At 43.8% G+C, this 18,121-nt stretch overlaps 1 protein-coding gene across 6 annotated transcripts in view; it reads left to right on the top strand.

Moving 5' to 3' along the window:
• Nucleotides 1–13,977, top strand: part of SEL1L2 (SEL1L2 adaptor subunit of ERAD E3 ligase) — a 127,156-nt gene extending 113,179 nt beyond the window's left edge. For 4 of the 6 annotated variants that reach the window (XM_059892882.1, XM_059892880.1, XM_059892879.1 and 1 more), the window contains 3 exons: nt 2,447–2,619; nt 13,505–13,633; nt 13,772–13,977. In XM_059892882.1, the coding sequence (XP_059748865.1) occupies nt 2,447–2,619; nt 13,505–13,633; nt 13,772–13,891 (422 nt within the window). In that variant the 3' untranslated portion in view covers nt 13,892–13,977. Of the gene's footprint in view, nt 1–1,738; nt 1,886–2,446; nt 2,620–13,504; nt 13,634–13,771 lie in introns of those variants that run through there. The other 2 variants (XR_009496832.1, XR_009496833.1) reach the window with 2 other exon arrangements.
• The last annotated feature ends 4,144 nt before the right edge of the window (nt 13,978–18,121 follow it).

Here is an 18,121-nt window from a genome sequence, read left to right as displayed (position 1 = left end):
ATGGACCATATCACACAAGGTTACTTACTGGTTTTCCAAGTAAGCCTAGACTGTGCATCAGGGTTGGCCACAGTTGAAGTGGAAGTCCTGCATGAGCATTCCCTCATTTTTCCAATCAACATAGTCCTAGTGACTGAAAGCATGGGCCCCAGAGACGCGCTTAGAGGCCATCCCCAATTAGCCTTCAAAAAACTGAAGTCTCACATCTTAAAAAGTCATGTGAATTTTTTCTACTCCAACATGAATATTTTCATGTTTTTTGGGAATTAAGATTGTAAAATACTTAACATCTGGGAAAAGCAATTTCTAAAAACGTTCCCTACCATGTCTATCCACTCATTCCATAAATATTCATCAGGTTCCGTTCCAGTTCTGGGACTGTATTAGTGATCAAGAGCTTCAAAGTTTTCTCTCATCAAAGAGGGAGAGAAAATAAACTAGTAAACAAAATAGTAGTGATACATGCTGCGAAGAAATAAAGCATGTAGATGGGACAGATAATTACTGGAGTGTAGTCTGACAAGGTGGTCAGAGATGGTGCTAGGCAGGAAGCAACATTTGCAGTGAGGTCAGAAGGATGAGGAACTCCAAACACGCCAGGCAGAGGGACTTGAATCTTACTGCAGGGATCCTGAGGCAAGGATGAGCTCGGTGTGTTGAAGGAATATGAAGAAGGCCAGAACATACCAAGAAAGTGACAAGAGATAAGGATAGTCAGGGAGGCAAAAGACAGACAAGGCATCACTTGCAGGTCAGGTCAGGAATCTGGATGTTATTCCAAGTGCAAAGTGAAGGCACTTGAGAGTTTTCACACAGGGAATGACATGATTCGATTTTACATTTGAAAAAAATCATCTTGGCTGTTGTAATATTCCAGGATGAGACTAGATGGTAGAGGAGAGGGCAAAAATGGGTGTGTTTTAGAGAAAGAGGACTTGCTGATGGATTTGATAATAAAAGTGAGGGGAAAGAACTGGGGATAATTCTCCTAGATTTATGGCCTGAGAAGTGGGGTGCTGGCCCTGAGAGAGGAAAGAAACTGATGATTTTGTTTGGAGGAAGAGGGAATGGGGTGTTAAGATTCTCTACTGGATGTCTTAAGTTTGAGATCCAGGTAGGGAAGTCAAGAAGGCACCTGTAAGAATCTGGAGCTTATGAGAGACAGGACTGTAAATACAAATTCAGAAATAGTGAACACAGAGAGCTGTGGAACTAGATGAGATGACATGGAGACAGAGTTGAGACAGAGCAGAGTGGTGGAGAGGAGGGGAAGGCAGGAGAGGAGAGGAAAGAAGGGAGAGAAGCTGGAGGAAAAAAATCGGTGATAAAGCCTTAGCAGTCCGACATTTAGAAGTTAGTGGAGGACGTCAGGCAAGAGTTTGTAAAGGAGAGGCCTGTGGGGTATGAGGGAAGTTGAGAGAGGAAAGGACTCGGGCAGTTAGGCCCAGGGCTTCCAGCGTGGCTTAGTGGCCCAGTGCGGTGAAGACAGGGATGTGGCCGGGGGCTTGGCTGCACAGAAGTTATCCACCACCTCGAAAGTTGCAGTTTCATGGAGGCGGGAGCAGAAGCCAGGCTGGGGTGGGTTGATGAGTATGTGGGAGGGGACGCTTTTGAGACAGCGAGTATAGAACACACTTTTGAAAAGGCTGAGTGTGAAGTAAACCGAGAAATGGGGCGTTGTGACAAGGAGATGCCGTGGGATGGAGAAATGGGATGAAGGGTTTGATGTCATTCACAGAAGATGCCAAAGGGTGTTTGCGTGACTGATGGAACTAGAAAGGGGGAGAAGCTGGTGATGCAGGAGAGCAGAGCTTCTGCAGGAGTGAAATCTGAGAAAAGAGGGATGGGATCCAGTTGACCTACCTACAGAAACTTAATCTAAAAGGTAAAATTAATAATGTTATATTCTGGGACTTCCCTGGTGGCGCAGTGGATAAGAATCCGCCTGCCAATGCAGGGGACACTAGTTCACTCTCTGCTCCGGAAGGATTTTGCACGCTACAGGGCAGCTAAGTCCGTGCACCACAACTATTGAGCCTGTGCTCTAGAGTCTGCGAGCTGCAGCTGCTGAGCCTGTGTGCCACGACCACCGAAGCCCCTGAGAAACCGTGGCAGTGAGAAGCCCCCACTCTCAGGACGCCCACGAGCAGCAGTGAAGACGTGGCACAGCCAAAAATAAACAAAAGTATAGCAGAGTGTACATGTAAAAAAATGTTTATAATGTTTTACTCTTTAAGAACATTTGTACCATACTGTGGGAATTATCCTACAATGAAGACAGCTAGTATTGTGTGTTATATCCATAAATCATATCTAATCCTGATTATGGGATTCTAAGTGTTTTTTTTTTTTTCTTTTCTATATAGATTATCATTAGGTTGAGTTGCTAGGAACTACATCTGAATCAACTGAGTTATTCTTCTTCTCTTTCTGATATTTCTATCAGGCAATGCATTTGCTAGAGTGAAAATTGGAGATTACCATTACTATGGCTACGGGACCAAGAAAGACTATCAAACAGCAGCCACACATTATAGCATCGCGGCCGACAAGTATCACAGCGCTCAAGCCATGTTCAACCTGGGCTATATGTACGAACATGGTTTAGGTATCACAAAGGTAATTGTGCTGGTAACCATCCAAACCTAGTAACAATGGCTGTACAGGAAGGAAAATCTGTAAATGTTTTCCATTTCTCTGATGTCATCAATGGAGGGAAGAAGCCTTAACATTTGCTGAGTCCTTCCACAGACAGACACGTACTATGGACCCTAACATAGACTCCATAAGATTGGATTTATTTTCTCCAGGACACCTTCAGATCAGATCAGATCAGATCAGTTGCTCAGTCATGTCCGACTCTTTGCGACCCCATGAATCCCAGCACGCCAGGCCTCCCTGTCCATCACCAACTCCCAGAGTTCACTCGGACTCACGTCCATCGAGTCAGTGATGCCATCCATCCATCTTATCCTCTGATGTCCCGTTCCTCCTCTTGCCCTCAATCCCTCCCAGCATCAGAGTCTTTTCCAATGAGTCAACTCTTCGCATGAGGTGGCCAAAGTACTGGAGTTTCAGCTTTAGCATCATTCCTTCCAAAGAAATCCCAGGGCTGATCTCCTTCAGAATGGCCTCGTTGGATCTCCTTGAAGTCCAAGGGACTCTCAGGAGTCTTCTCCAACACCACAGTTCAAAAGCTTCAATTCTTCGGTGCTCAGCCTTCTTCACAGTCCAACTCTCACATCCATACATGACCACAGGAAAAACCAGAGCCTTGACTAGATGGACCTTTGTTGGCAAAGTAATGTCTCTGCTTTTGAATATGCTATCTAGGTTGGTCATAACTTTCCTTCCAAGGAGTAAGCATCTTTTAATTTCATGGCTGCAGTCACCATCTGCAGTGATTTTGGAGCCCAGAAAAATTGTCTGACACTGTTTCCACTGTTTCTCCATCTATTTCCCATGAAGTGATGGGACCAGATGCCATGATCTTCATTTTTGAATGTTGAGCTTTAAGCCAACTTTTTCACTCTCCTCTTTCACCTTCATCAAGAGGCTTTTTAGTTCCTCTTCACTTTCTGCCATAAGGGTGGTGTCATCTGCATATCTGAGGTTACTGATATTTCTCCCGGCAATCTTGATTCCAGCTTGTGTTTCTTCCAGTCCAGTGTTTCTCATGATGTACTCTGCATATAAGTTAAATAAACAGGGTGACACTATACAGCCTTGACGTACTCCTTTTCCTATTTGGAACCAGTCTGTTGTTCCATGTCCAGTTCTAACTGTTGCTTCCTGACCTGCATACAAATTTCTCAAGAGGTAGATCAGGTGGGCTGGTATTCCCATCTCTTTCAGAATTTTCCACAGTTTATTGTGATCCACACAGTCAAAGGCTTTGGCATAGTCAATAAAGCAGATTTAGGACATAACTAACAAGTGGAAGAAATCTGGACTGTATGTGCTGTGTGAGTGTGATAAGTCATGTCCGATTCTTTGTGATCCCATGGACTGTAGCCCACCAGTCTTCTCTGTTCACGGAATTTTCCAGGCAAGAATCTAGTGACCGATCTGATTCATAGTGAATTCATGCTTTTCCCAGCAACACTAGTGGGCTCTGCCCCCACTCCCTTCCACCTGCAGGCCTCTTTCCATTAGTCTCCATTGACTCTGTAATAACCTAAATGGGAAAAGAACTTGGAAAAGATTAGATACATGTGTGAATCTGTGATATGGATCACCTTTCTGTGCACCTGAAACCAAGACAACATTGTTAATCAACTGTACTCCAAAAAATACAAATTTAAAAAAATTTGTCCACTAATTCTCAAGCTCTCAGTAGTAAGGAAAAAGTGAGAATGAGGTCCCAGCGGGATACTGGGAGGTGCTTTGATCCAGAAATGTCTTTTGACACACCCACTGCATACATGACACAGTGCTGAGAGCTCTAGGAGGCCCAAGAAGATGGATCTCCATCCTGTAAAAGCTCTACTTGACTTGAGGAGATGAGGCATGTTCATTAGGAAGAGGGCTAAAACTACAAGGGAATATTGAGTAAATCCTATAGTAAGTATAAGTAAGGCAGAAGATGGCGCTGGAGTCTGACAGGGTGAGGAAGGTATATTATATACCAATAACCTCAGATGCTTTTGAACTGTGGTGTTGGAGAAGACTCTTGAGAGTCCCTTGGACTACAAGGAGATCCAACCAGTCCATTCTGAAGGAGATCAGCCCTGGGATTTCTTTGGAAGGAATGATGCTAAAGCTGAAACTCCAGTACTTTGGCCACCTCATGCGAAGAGTTGACTCATTGGCAAAGACTCTGATGCTGGGAGGGATTGGGGGCAGGAAGAGAAGGGGACAACAGAGGATGAGATGGCTGGATGGCATCACTGACTCAATGGATGTGAGTTTGGGTGAACTCCGGGAGATGGTGATGGACAGGGAGGCCTGGTGTGCTGTGATTCATGGGGTCGCAAAGAGTCAGACACGACTGAGCAACTGAACTGAACTGAACTGATTATAATAATAGCCAGGTGTTGGGGTATTGTGTGCACCACCTCATTTAAGTCACATAACCACTCAATGAGATGCATCCTATCACTGGCCTCCATTTTTGCGTCAGGAAACCACAGAGCAGGTTAAATCACAGGACTGAGTTTGCAGGGGTCATTGGTGATGGAACCAGAATTTGAACCCAGACCTATCTGACCCCACGTTTCTAGTGGGAAGAGTGGACCCTGCATTAATGCATTTTCTGTGCTTTCTTCTTCCTTCCAGTTGTGCTAGTAACTGGAAATTATTGCAGGGAATTTCCTAGCTGACGACTGCTCCTGTGCACACTGCCGCAAGGGGTTCTTGTTCAGGTGCCCACAGTCCGGTGGGAGAGCTCCTGGCCTTTCTGTGCTCCCCTGCACCTGCCTTTTGCCTGATGACTCTTCATCTTCCCCGGCACCCTAAGTCGTGAAAAGACTGTGAAATCCAAATGCAATCTGTTATCCCTGTTGTTAGCAGGTGCAACTTTCCTGTGTTTATAAAATGTGGGCAGAGGGGACGGGACCAAATAGCTAAATTGGTTGATTCTTTGGATGTTATCAAACCACACTCCCTCCCTTCCAGCTGTCATCCACATCTGTACAGCAGAACAGGGATACAAGCCCTGCCTCAGGCTGTAAGGATGAAACGAATAAGCCTTTGTGAAAGGGCTTTGTCGAGAAACAGTGTGTGGAATGGCTGTTATGTAGATCAGAAGAGAACTTGAAGGATTGCTAAATCAGGCTTCAATAGGATTAAAGCTTTTGTTCCTCATTCCCCATGTAAAACGTAACCACATTGGTGAGAGGAGCATTGTCTGTATAGAGGATAAAGGTGACCCCACCCCGTGGGTTAGATTCAGATGAGCTCTCCTGCGCCTCCCACGCCGCCTCTGTGAGTCGAGGAGGACTTGATGGCCGAGGCCTCGCCACGGTGAGGTCGTCTAGCCCTGATTCCCCACAGCCGGGAGGGCGGCTCTGTCGGGACACAGGGTGGCCAACTGCACACCCGCCTGCCACCTCAGGAGCATCGGTTTTCCTCCACGGAGCCACTGCTGGGCTCTCTCCTAGGCACTTTCTTCACGATGTCAAAATCATTGTCGAGACAGACATTTCATACATCTGGAAAACACTTTGAAGTTTCCTTCTAGTCATATTTCTGTTCTTTTCAGTCAGGGTTCTCGTTAAATCACGGATAGTTCATTTTGATCAGTCTCTCAGTCACACATATATTTTTTCCTACAGAAAGTCTCTACATTTAACCAAAAAAAAAAAAAAAAAGGAAAAGCTGCACTTAACCTCAGACCTGGACACAGAAATTTTAGATTCAGTTAATGAGGAGATATTGCTCTTTGTCTTTATTAATTTATTTTGTTTAGTGGTTAATAAAATAATAATCAAGTACCCAGAGGCCAGGTTTAATTAATCTTGCTATCTTGCAGTCAAATTAATGACGAGATATCATTTCTTCTAATTCTTAAAACAAATATGTGGATAATTAAAAGCCCAAAGCTTGCACCAGGGATGTTTAATGAAAGGAAAGCAATTAGGAGAACAGGTAATTACGCATGTTTTTAGCAAGGCTCTTTACCATCCTTTGTGTTACTTAAACCTCATGCAAACCAGTGGAAAAAGTGAGTCTAACATTTTTAGTAGGATTTATCGGAGAATCAAATAGGGTTTTGGTAAACCCTGTAGTTAAGCCTTCTGGAAAAAGAAAGGTACCAATCAACTCTTGGTAAATCAATGCAAAAATATGGGTTATTTTTCTCATCCTTCTTGAGGAGCAGATTTGGGGACTAGAGTGATATAGATGAATTATCCTAATGGCTTCATTGAGAAACATCTCAACATCTCATTCTCCAATATCTGACTTCACGTTAAGCTCGCTTGACTTAAACTGCAGACCAGGACTGACTGCACTGCTCTTGTTTCCTTATTTGGCCATACCACATGGCACGCAAGATCTTAGTTTCCCGACCAGGGATTGAACACGGCCCCCTGTAGTAGAAGCATGGAATCTTAACCACTGGACTGCCAGGGAAGTCCCCGCACCATTGTTTTGGAACACAAAATAGTACCTAGAGAGAAATTTAGAAATGACTGGAACTAATTTAGAAATATAAGCACTCAGCTCACAAGTTAATATGAAATTCTTTCTCAATCTATACTGGATTCAGAGGTACTTCAAAAATTTAACCATGAGAAAAAAACAGTTGCCCATTCTCTCCTGTCTGTTCTTGTGTCTTTATCCTGGTTCAGGCCAAAGTTCCTATTTGTTGTAAAGGCTTCTCAGGGTTCCCTCATTCTAATGTTCTCCCTTGAACTGTATGGCAGAGAAAGCTCTGTCCGCCAAAGATGTGCAATCTCCAATAGAGGAAATGCTTGCTGCTGGGATATGGCTCCTAGTCTGAGACTGCACTTCCCAGCTCCCATCACATCCATGTGACTACTTTTCACTGAAGGAAAGGATGTGAAAGGGAAGAGTGTCATTTCTGGGCCAAGGCTGCTAAGAAGTAGATGGAGCTTCGCCCAGAGGCTGTAGCACAGAACCACCCCAGGAAAGTTGACCACCAACCAGTAACATCCACAATGGACTGTTGAATGTGTTAAACCACTGAAATGTGGGGGTTTGTTTGTTACAGATGTTAGCATTACTTCAGTTAACGTACATACATCTAGCGAAGCCCCACCAGGTTATTCTTTATACTTTAACAATATAACTCCGATACTGTTACTCTGCCACTTAACTTCCCCCAAAGCGTGCCTGCGTGCATACACACACACACAGATATAAACATGAGCAAACGCAAAAATGAAAAAGAATCTTACTGACTTTCTATTGCCTAATGAAGTCCAGACTTCTTACCCTGGCATTCAAAACCCTCATTGACCTAACCTGCCTTGGTACTAATGGCTGGATATGCCACTATTTCCCTATATGTCTTCTAGGCTGCTTTTCCTTTCCCCCACGCCCTTAAACTGCACCCTCCTGACTTTAGGTCATATCGCCCCATTTGCTGGAATGATCTCCTCTCACATTTTTGCCCATTGAAGACCAATCCATTTTTCAAAGAATAGCTCCAATATCATCTCCTCTATGAATCCTTCGATGAATCCCTAGATTTAAAAGACATCTGATCCTAAACTTCTGTGGTACCGTGCCTTGCTTTTTCTTCGTTCATTTACTTACTCAGATATTTATCAAGTCCTTGTTTTGTGTCCAGAAACACTGTGTGTGACTCTGAGGATACAAGAACAAGGCATCCTTCAAAGAGTTCACAGTGTGCTATGAAGAGACACATCCGTAATGATGGTCAAAGTGCAAAATGGTGTGTGTGCACACGAGAGAGGGAGGGAGCGATAGTCGCTCAGTCGTGTCCCACTCTCTGCGACCCCAGGGACTGTAGCCTGCCAGGCTCCTTTGTCCAGGCAAGAATACGGGAGTGGGTTGCCATTTCCTTCTCCAGGGGATCTTCCCAACCCAGGGATCAAACCTGGGTCTCCCACATTGCAGGCAGACTCTTTACAGTCTGAGCCACCAGAGAAGTGGTGGCTTCTAAGTATAAAGGTCAACTTAAAAAGTATCAGCAGATACATGCTTGACTTTATCTTATAATCTATAGACAATACATTAGAATATGTAATGAATCCATAGACTTTTTCCAAAGGAATACCTGAGACAGAGGTAGCAATAAAGTTGTAAATGACAATCATCAATCAGATGAAATAATTTAGATGAAACTTATTTCTCTTGAAGAGATGGGGACTGGGCAAGTGGTCAGGAAGGAAATATAATGTGCTTTTAACTTTGTATGAAAAACAATGTTCATTTCCGTGTTGTGGAACATAGTTCTCTTTTTGCAAAATAAATCCTCTACTTGAAATTACTGTCCGAATGCTTTAAGAAAGGTTATGACTCCTTCTAAAAGATGTGTATTTTGTCCTGTCATATTTCTGAGAGGGCCATTTTAATATCTAACTTTAACTTGACTTTTCCAGAAAATAATTCTGTTCTGGTGTTTAAAGCTTCAGCTCTAACACTCAATAGGTGGTCAGACCAGACAAGTGAGAAATAAAAATGCTTCATGCAATAATTACTTTTATTTTTGACAGATCTATTTGTAGTTTATTCAGTAGATGTGGTTTTGTTTTACCTGCAGGAACCAAAAAAATGTGTTATCTTGTATGTCTAACTATAATATATTGAAACTCATTTCCAAAGGCTAATTTCGTCTCACTTTTTGTCTTAATTTGGATAGATTTTCTAGTCAATATCTTAAAACATATATGCTTTCTTCCATTTTAGAGTATCAAAACAAAAAAATAGTGAAAAATACTCCAAAAATAAAAATAAAGTATCATGTGTTTCTTACTCTCTATGTCAAAAAAACATTTGAGAACAGAATCTGATGATACAATTCCTCAGCCTGAATGAATAGTTTTTTTATTTTACAAACCTGTAAAATCTCAGCTCTGCACTTACAAGTCATATGAATTTGGATGAGTGACTTAAGCTCTCCGTGTCTCAGTTTTTTCATCTTTAAAATGGGATTAATATCATCTGCCCTATAGCATTGTCATAGGGTTTAAATGACACCACAACAGTGGTGGCTGTTACACAGTAAATATTTAATAAATATTAGGAGAAGGCAATGGCAACCCACTCCAGTACTCTTGCCTGGAAAATCCCATGGACAGAGGAGCCCCTTAGGCTGCAGTCCCTGGGGTCGCTGTGAGTCGGACACAGCTGAGCGGCTTTGCTTTCATTTTTCACTTTGGTGCATTGGAGAAGGAAACAGCAACCCACTCCAGTGTTCTTGCCTGGAGAATCCCAGGGACGGTGGAGCCTGGTGAGCTGCCGTCTATTTGGTCACACAGAGTCGGACATGACTGAACTGACTTAGCAGCAGCAGCAGCAGCGATTATTATGCAATACTGGGCAACCATTAAAAATACAAATATTATAGACTAATGAAATATCTTAGAATGTGGTATATTGCTTGAAATACATTGTTAGCTTAAGAAAACAGAAGACAAAGTATCATACAGAGTGAAAAATTCCTAAATTAAAAATATGTATATATGAATATAAAAACACTGAAATGCTGGTAGGATGTGTGTGGAATATCAGTACTTACCTCTGTACAGTGAGATTGTGGGAGTTTTCCCCTCATCTGTTCACCTCTATATTTTCAAAGTTTCCACTAATGTAACGTATTTATAATAAGAAAATAAGAATGGATTATTAAAGAAACTATCTCTGTCTCAGTATAAGAAATTTTTGATGACACCCAAAGATTCTGGGCGGAGAAAGCAATGGCAACCCACTCCAGTACTCTCGCCTGGAAACTCCCATGGACAGAGGAGCCTAGTGGGCTGCAGTCCATAGGGTCGTTAAGAGTCAGACATGACTGAGTGACTTCACTTGCACTTTTTCTTTCATGCATTGGAGAAGGAAACGGCAACCCACTCCAGTATTCTTGCCTGGAGAATCCCAGGAACGGGGGAGCCTGGTGGGCTGCCATCTATGGGGTCGCACAGAGTCAGACACGACTGAACTGACTTAGTAGTAGTAGTAGTAAAAATTCTGGGCTGGAAAGCCCCTGCATCATGTGATTGAACAATTTTCATAAACCAGATATTTTATTGCTGGAGAATTCTGTATCTTTGAGTTGTGAGCAACTTTTGAACATGTGAGCATTGAACAGGACTTCAGCACACCTGACATTATAGTCAGAAACATTTGAGAAGTCTATAGATCGGTTTATATAATCTCCTAATCAGTGAATTTAAAGCAAAATAAACTCAAGTGTACCACAGAAAAGTTAAACGTAAGTGGACTAGATGTGCAATGGACGTATTTAATGAACCTTGGGAATCACCAAAGCACTGTTTATCAAGGGGAATTTTTGTGTGGAAATGATTTTGATTTTTTTTTTTTTTTTTTTTTTACTAAATAAGATCAAGTAACAAGGAGTCTTTCCAGAGTCTAGTAATAAAATTTTCTTTCTATGAGTTGCCCTAACTAGCCAGAAACGTTCAGGATTTTCTTTCTCTGATAATTTTAAAGAAAGACTTTCGTATCCCATCCCACCCCCTCTGCTAATGGTGAGGCCGCCTTGGCCAGGAGCCAGCTCATCCCACTTGAATGGTGGTACTTCTCTGCTATTTTTTATTATAAGCGAAGTGACTCAGTTGTGATATTTGTGCCCCAAGAAATGAATTAATAGCTCTTGCTGGCTTCAAATAAGAAGGAATGCCTGCGATATTGACACAGGCTGCCTTTTTCCGAACGTCCCATTCAAGTTAATATGCCTGTCACGTGTCGGGGGTGACCACTGTTATCATCTGCAGGATGTTTTCAAATGAACAGCCACTGAATTTGTTGAAATTAGAGACACAAATTAGAGTTTTTACAACATCCATTTTCTCTGTTGCCAGAAAGATTTGTTCTGAACAGTCTCCTGAATTTTAAGTATGTTGCTGCTTCTGCTGCTGCTAAGTCGCTTCAGTTGTGTTCGAACCTGTGCAACCCCATAGATGGCAGCCCACTCGGCTCTGCCATCCCTGGGATTCTCCAGGCAAGAACACTGGAATGGGTTGTCATTTCCTTCTCCAGTGCATGAAAGTGAAGTCTCTCAGTCATGTCTGACTTTTAGCGACCCCATGGACTGCAGCCTACCAGGCTCCTCCGTCCATGGGATTTTCCAGGCAAGAGTACTGGAGTGGGTTGCCATTGCCTTCTCCGTTTAAGTATGTTAAGCAGGCCTTATTCCTCTTTCTCAAACATAAATTTACCAGTCCACAAAACTTTGGAAAAATTTAAGAAATGACAAGCAGAACACAGCTGAGAGGACACCACCCAAGAAATGTGTTTAGCCGAGGCTTCAGGATTCACAACTATTAAGGCCTGTGTAATGGGAGTCTGGGAGATGGAAGAGAGACAGAGATATACAGGATGACTACAATTTGTGAAAAACTCTTCTCCTTCCCCTTCTCTTGAAAATAATCCACAGGCACCCAGGCAGAGTAGACCTTTAAAAGAGTAGACCTTTAAATTCTACTTAGTCTTTCATTATTCTGTTTGGGGAAACAAAACAACTACAAAGCAAGCAAAAAACAAGCCGTAAGTAGGTGAAAATGAAAGAGAAACCCATTTTGATCTGTCATGGCATAATTTAATGGGAAGAAATGGTCCTAAAAATATAGTATGTCATTTATGGAATCAAATTCCAGCCTGAGAGCCAAAGTAGTTTGTTCATTCATTTCTCATTTATTCGCTCATTTGATGTATTATCAAAGACTTACCATGTACTCGACACTTCATTAGGCACTGGGAATTCAGGGGCAAACAGGCAGTTCAAACCCTTGTCTTCAAGGACTTAGAGACAATGAATTAACAAATCCCAAACCTTCAAGTATGATAAGTACATGAAGAGAAGGAGGAAGTTTAAATGCTCATCACTGTCTGTATTGCCATTTGCTTTGGGAGCTGTATTGTTAGCGTTTGCCCTCCTGCTCCTTTAATTGGAATCATAGCTCTGGCTCAGTGATACCAAGAAAGCTCTTTGGAGACTCTGTTGATTTTCTATGGCTGCCGTAACAAATTACCACAAACTCAATGCCTTAAAACCACACACATTTGTCTCACTGTTTCTGTAGGTGACAAGTCTAGGTGAGCTCTACTGGGCCCTCTGCAGAGGGTCTGCAAACTTGAAATCAAAGCTGTGGTCCTTACAGAGGGCTTCGGGGAAGAATCTGCTTCCAAACTTGATCAGATCATTGTCCAAATTCAGTTTCTTGCGTTTATAGGACTGGGGGCCCCACTTCCTTGCTGGCTGTCCACATTCCTTCTCTTGTCCAGGGGGCCCTTCCAGTAACAGGAAGTTGAGTCTTTCCCATGCCTAGAACCTCTGACTTCTCCTCTGCCACATCTCTCTGCCTTTCTCTTCTGCTCTGTGAGAAAACTCAGTGTTTAAGGGCTCATGTGATTACATTGAGTCCACCAGGTCCTTCAGGACAATCTCCCTATCGTAACATTTGAAACCTTATTTATATTTGCAAAATTTGCTCTGCCCTTGTAACATAACATTTTTTAACATTCATTTAAAAAAATTTTTAATAGGCTTTAGCAATCTTGTTTTTACGTTTTATCTTTTTAAAATTAATTATTTGCATCTTGGTTGCGACACGCAAACTCTTGGTTGCAGTATGTGAGATCTCGTAGCCCAGCCAGGGGTTGAACCGAGGCCCCCTGTGTTGGGACCTCCAAGTTGAGTCTTAGCTACCAGACCACCAGGGAAGCCCCATAACCTATTAATAGGTTCCAAGGATTAAGGCATGAGCATCCTGGGGTAGGGGGTATTTGGGGAAGCATTCAGACCTACCAAAGATAAATTTCAAACAGTGGCTTTCACTTAATTACTCCTAAAGAATCTGTGCCTAATAAGTATGGGCTGTTCTATTTCCAGGACATTCACTTGGCCAGGAGATTATACGACATGGCTGCTCAAACAAGTCCGGATGCTCACATACCAGTGTTCTTGGCCCTCATGAAATTGGAAACTGTGCATTTGCTCCAAGATATCCTGTTGTTTAATGTAAGTTTGTCTCAAATAGGTCCCAAATCTCTGGAAACTCCAACGAGCAACTCTTGGGCAGAGAGATGGGGGGAGATGATGTTCTGAATAGAGTGGGAGGCTTGGGTTTATTTTTGACAGAATGTCTCTTGCCTGCAGTTTACAATGAGATGGAAATGGATGACGCTGGACAACACCATTGGACCATGCTGGGATTTATTTGTGATTGGCCTAATTGTTGCTGTGCTGATCTTCTTGCTTAGAAATCGCTACGGGTAGGATCTGGACCAGAGGAAAACCTGCCCATGGGAACCAGTCCACTTCAGGTTATCTTCACTAAATAAAAAATTTCCCCCCCAGACTCAGGGGCCTGCTGCTGACTTCTTATACGGGCCTTGAGGGAAAATGGACAAAGACTGGGGCCTGTCCTCTAAGAAACCGTTTCAGACCTCCTGCTTAGCTGAGGTGACTCCCTGTGGGGAGAGGTTTGTTGGAGACTCGTCAGCTAAGATTCCCCTACAAACTTCTCGTCTTGGGGTGCTCTAGTCCCGTGTGTTAGTCGCTCAGGCGTGCCTGCCTCTTTGTGACCCATGGACTGCAGCCCATCAGGCTCCTTGGTCCACGGGATTTTCCAGGCAAGGATACTGGAGTGGCTTGCTATTTCCTTCTCCAGGCTCTAGTCCTGAGTTAGAGATAAAGATCACCCATTTTCCTGTGGTTGTGACAACCTGTCCCCTTTCGAGAGGACAAATGGGTTTGTTTCTTGGCCTCTGCAGACATACTGAACTTGGGAGAAGGGAGAGTTTGGGGAGAGCAAGAACACAGATCCCTCAGAATTTGAGAAAGGCAAATATTACAAACAGACTGTTATCTTGAGGGAATGACCTGGTGAACCAGTCTATCTCTGATGAACCAAATTTCCTCATGGCGTTGCTGTGTCCGGAGACTGACTCGGCCTCCTCACCGGGGAGTGTCTGAGCTCCCTTAGCAGCCGTGTAGTGAACAGCACCATCTGGGGTCTGCCCAGCATTGCACCCCTCTCTTCCTTTCCTCACTGGAACCCTGGGGACTCCCCTGTGGAGTACTCACAGTGGGTAATGGTACAAGCCTCCAAGGACAGAAGGTAAAGGGCCTGGCACTTTGTCTCCCCTGATGGATGAGGCAGGGTTGGGGCCCAGGGCTGGGGCAGGGGGGAGGAGACAAGTGAGGAGACCCACAACTGAAGTCAAGGGCCAGGCTTAAATCTCACTCTCACTGAGCCTGTTTCCTGATCTGCAAAACGAAAAGATTGATCTTTTCATCTTTTTCCCTTGGGATAAAGCTACCCACTCCAGTATTCTGGCCTAGAGAATTCCATAGACTGTCCATGGGATCACAAAGAGTCGGACACGACTGAATGACTTTTTTACTTTTTCAAGATCTTAGGGAGCTGGTATGAAGATTAATGGGATAATGTATGTAAAGGAATTATCACAGGGTCTGGCATCTAGAATGAATTTCTAGTTGCCATAAATGGCAACTGTTAATATTCTCTAAAAGCTCATGGCAGATTGGTTGGAACATGGGGACAGTTGAGGTGATAACAATCAGTGTGGTTTCAGTGCCCAGAGGTAGTTCTCCAGCCAAAATGCTGGGTGTTTAGGCAGGAAAAGATTGTACTTGCCTACTTGAAAACCCAGACTAGGGACAGGAAGAGAGTTCATTGATAATGTTGATCATAATCAGAAAGGAGTGTGAAACGGATTTGGAACCAAACACCCTGTGTTTGAGGTCCTGCTTTGCCCCTTAGTAGCTCTGTGACGTTGGGCATAGTTTCTCCAAACCTCAATCTTTCCTCCATCAAATGGGATTAACTCCTACCTGACTGGAGATTTGTGAGATTTCAGTAAGCCTAACTTCACAGATGCTTTGTGAACACTGTACATCCACATGCCAGCCATAGTTTTTCCTTGGCCATTAACTATGCAGGCCTGTCTGGGGTCCAAGTATTTAGAATTTCCTGCACACATTCCTTGACTTACTAGACAGTTCCATTTCCAAAGGAACAATAAAAGCCTACTTTACAAATGTGAAAGGAAGGAGCAGGCAACATCTAAAGCTCAGGCCAGGGCCTAATGCATAGGCTGGCCGTGCAGTTCTCTCTCACAGGTGTCTGGAATGCGAGCACATCAGAGATGGGATAAATGCAAAGGGGAGTGTAGAGTCGGTGAGCCCTGGCTCCAAGACCGGCTGAAGAATGAGCTCCTTCGAGGTAAAGCTTGTGAGAATAGCTGCAGACGGGGCACAAAGGGAGACGACCCGGCGGTGTGCTGTGTCACGCGGACACTGCCTGAAACCTAGGAGCGGGACCAGGGTGAGCTCATCTTCCCTGTTTCAGCTCATTGTTCCAAGTGAACAAGAGCCAAAGGCTCTGAGAGCAAGCGTGGTTGAGGGTGTTTGAATCATTCAAACGTCTGTTTCTGGGCTTCTCCTCCAGAGCCGGGGCTGTAGCAGCTCCCTCGCCCACACCTGCGCGGCCACTTGGTGACTGACCACCGAGCCCTACACACAGGGCCTTCCCGCACGTGTCTCAGTCAGAGGACTTTTGGTAGCAAGAAAAGACGCTGTGTCAGCTTCCCTGTGGCCTGCGGCCAGTCCAGCTGCACGCGAGCCCTGTGAGGGCGCAGGGTCGACCCTCTCATCCCTGAGTATCCAGGGCTCCTCAGTCAGCACTGGGTGACCAACTTGTCCACACCCCCCTCCTCACGCCCAGCCTGGGCCAGCTCACCCCCTTCTCTCAGCACAAGCCCGTCACGAAGTGCACAGTGACTCATGTTTTTATATCCAGCACAGCAGCTGGTCCTTCAGAGTTCCCAACTACAACACAAGGGAGGTTACGATGGAGTTTATCTGTGATTCACAGTTTTCTCGCCTTAGGAAAGCTGATGCTCTGTAACTTTTAAAACTCCCAAGGCTGAATTAAACGGAAATCTCTGGGGGTGGGAGCCAGGCCACAGAGCCTAGGTCGAGGTCTACTGTGGCCTGCGACACGGAAGTGTGCTCTAAACAGATTCAGTGTAAGGCACCGACTCTGGGTTTCGCTAAAGACTCGGTGCTTGGATGGAGAGCTGTGCTGGGGACGTTCACAAATGCACTTCCAGCCGGGTGGGTGCGATGGCTGGGCCTTGGCTCTGCTGGGGTTGTGTGAATGAGCAGGCCTGCCTCAGGTTGCTGGACAAGACTCGGGAACATCTTCATTCCAGGCCTGTCTCTCCAGGGCTGGCTAGTGACCTCAGGCAAATGAGTCTCTCTGCGGGACTCAGTTTCCTCAACTGCAAACCAAGAAAGATTTCTCTAATGTCTTACTGCACCAAAGTTTTATAATTCCAATCCAGACTCTCAGTATAACATTAAGATCTATACCAGAAAATGTCTTAAAACCTTTCCATGGGTGGCAAGAATAATTTTTTAGGCCATGAGATTATTTTAATTCTTAGCTTTCTTTTTTTTCCTTCCACCTAATTAATTTATTCATTCAGCATTTGTGCCTGTGATCGATATGGAAACATTATTTTGTGGCGTGTGCTTGTGTGAAATGATTTATCCTAATTTGTGTTTTGTTAATCAGAAAATAATTTCTAGGTGAAGATAAAGTGCTTCTGAAAAAAGGAATATTCAATCTTCACCTAATAGAATATTAGAGCAAATCTCTTAGATTTCAGGTTTGGATTTTGCCATAGATGCAAAACAGCTGTCTGAGGTCCTGTGACATTCTTTTTTTAAAAAGGAATAATGACTTTAAGCAGTATCTGTTTATTAATCAGTCTTTTTGTATGAGCAAGAGGAAATTTTATGTAAGACAAATGGTAAGCTATTCAACATCGTAATAGCAGTCAATAATTTGTTCTTGAAAGCTTCTCTAAAATTCATTCTGTCTGGGATAATAATAGCCAACATATCATGCTTATAATGTGCCAGGCACTGTTCTAACCAAATGTATTATTAACTCATTAGATCTTTACAACTACCTTTTCTGAAGGGTAATGTATCATCTTCCCTCTTTTCCAGAAGAGGAAACTGGGGTCAAGTAACTTGTCCAAGGCCACACAGCCAGAACAACTAGGACCAGAGTCTGTGCTTTTAATCCCTGCACTGGACTGCCTTGAGAAAGGTCATAAACAAGTCTTGCAAGTGATTGCATTCTCATAGCTGAACATTAAGTTTTCCTGCAACTATTCAAATTATTCAAAAAGCCTTCACAATGCCAGGAGTTGTGCTAGGCTGTATTTCCCAAAATATGTTCACAGTCTTGCAGGGTGCCCCTTGATAAAGGGGTTTTGGGTCATTAAATCTGGACGATGCCATAACGTATAGGCTGCTGTGGGGCTTCCCAGGTGGCACTAGTGGTAGAGAACCCACCTGCCAGTGCAGGAGACATAGGAGACCCGGGTTCAATCCCTGGGTCGGAAGATCCCCTGGAGGAGAAAATGGCAACCCACTCCAGTATTCCTGCCTGGAGAATCCCATGGA

The sequence above is a fragment of the Bos taurus genome, chromosome 13 (genome assembly GCF_002263795.3).
Source record: "Bos taurus isolate L1 Dominette 01449 registration number 42190680 breed Hereford chromosome 13, ARS-UCD2.0, whole genome shotgun sequence".
NCBI classification, from domain to species: Eukaryota; Metazoa; Chordata; class Mammalia; order Artiodactyla; family Bovidae; genus Bos; species Bos taurus.
Note: the sequence above shows the minus strand (reverse complement) of the source record. Positions and strands in the feature narration are given on the sequence as shown.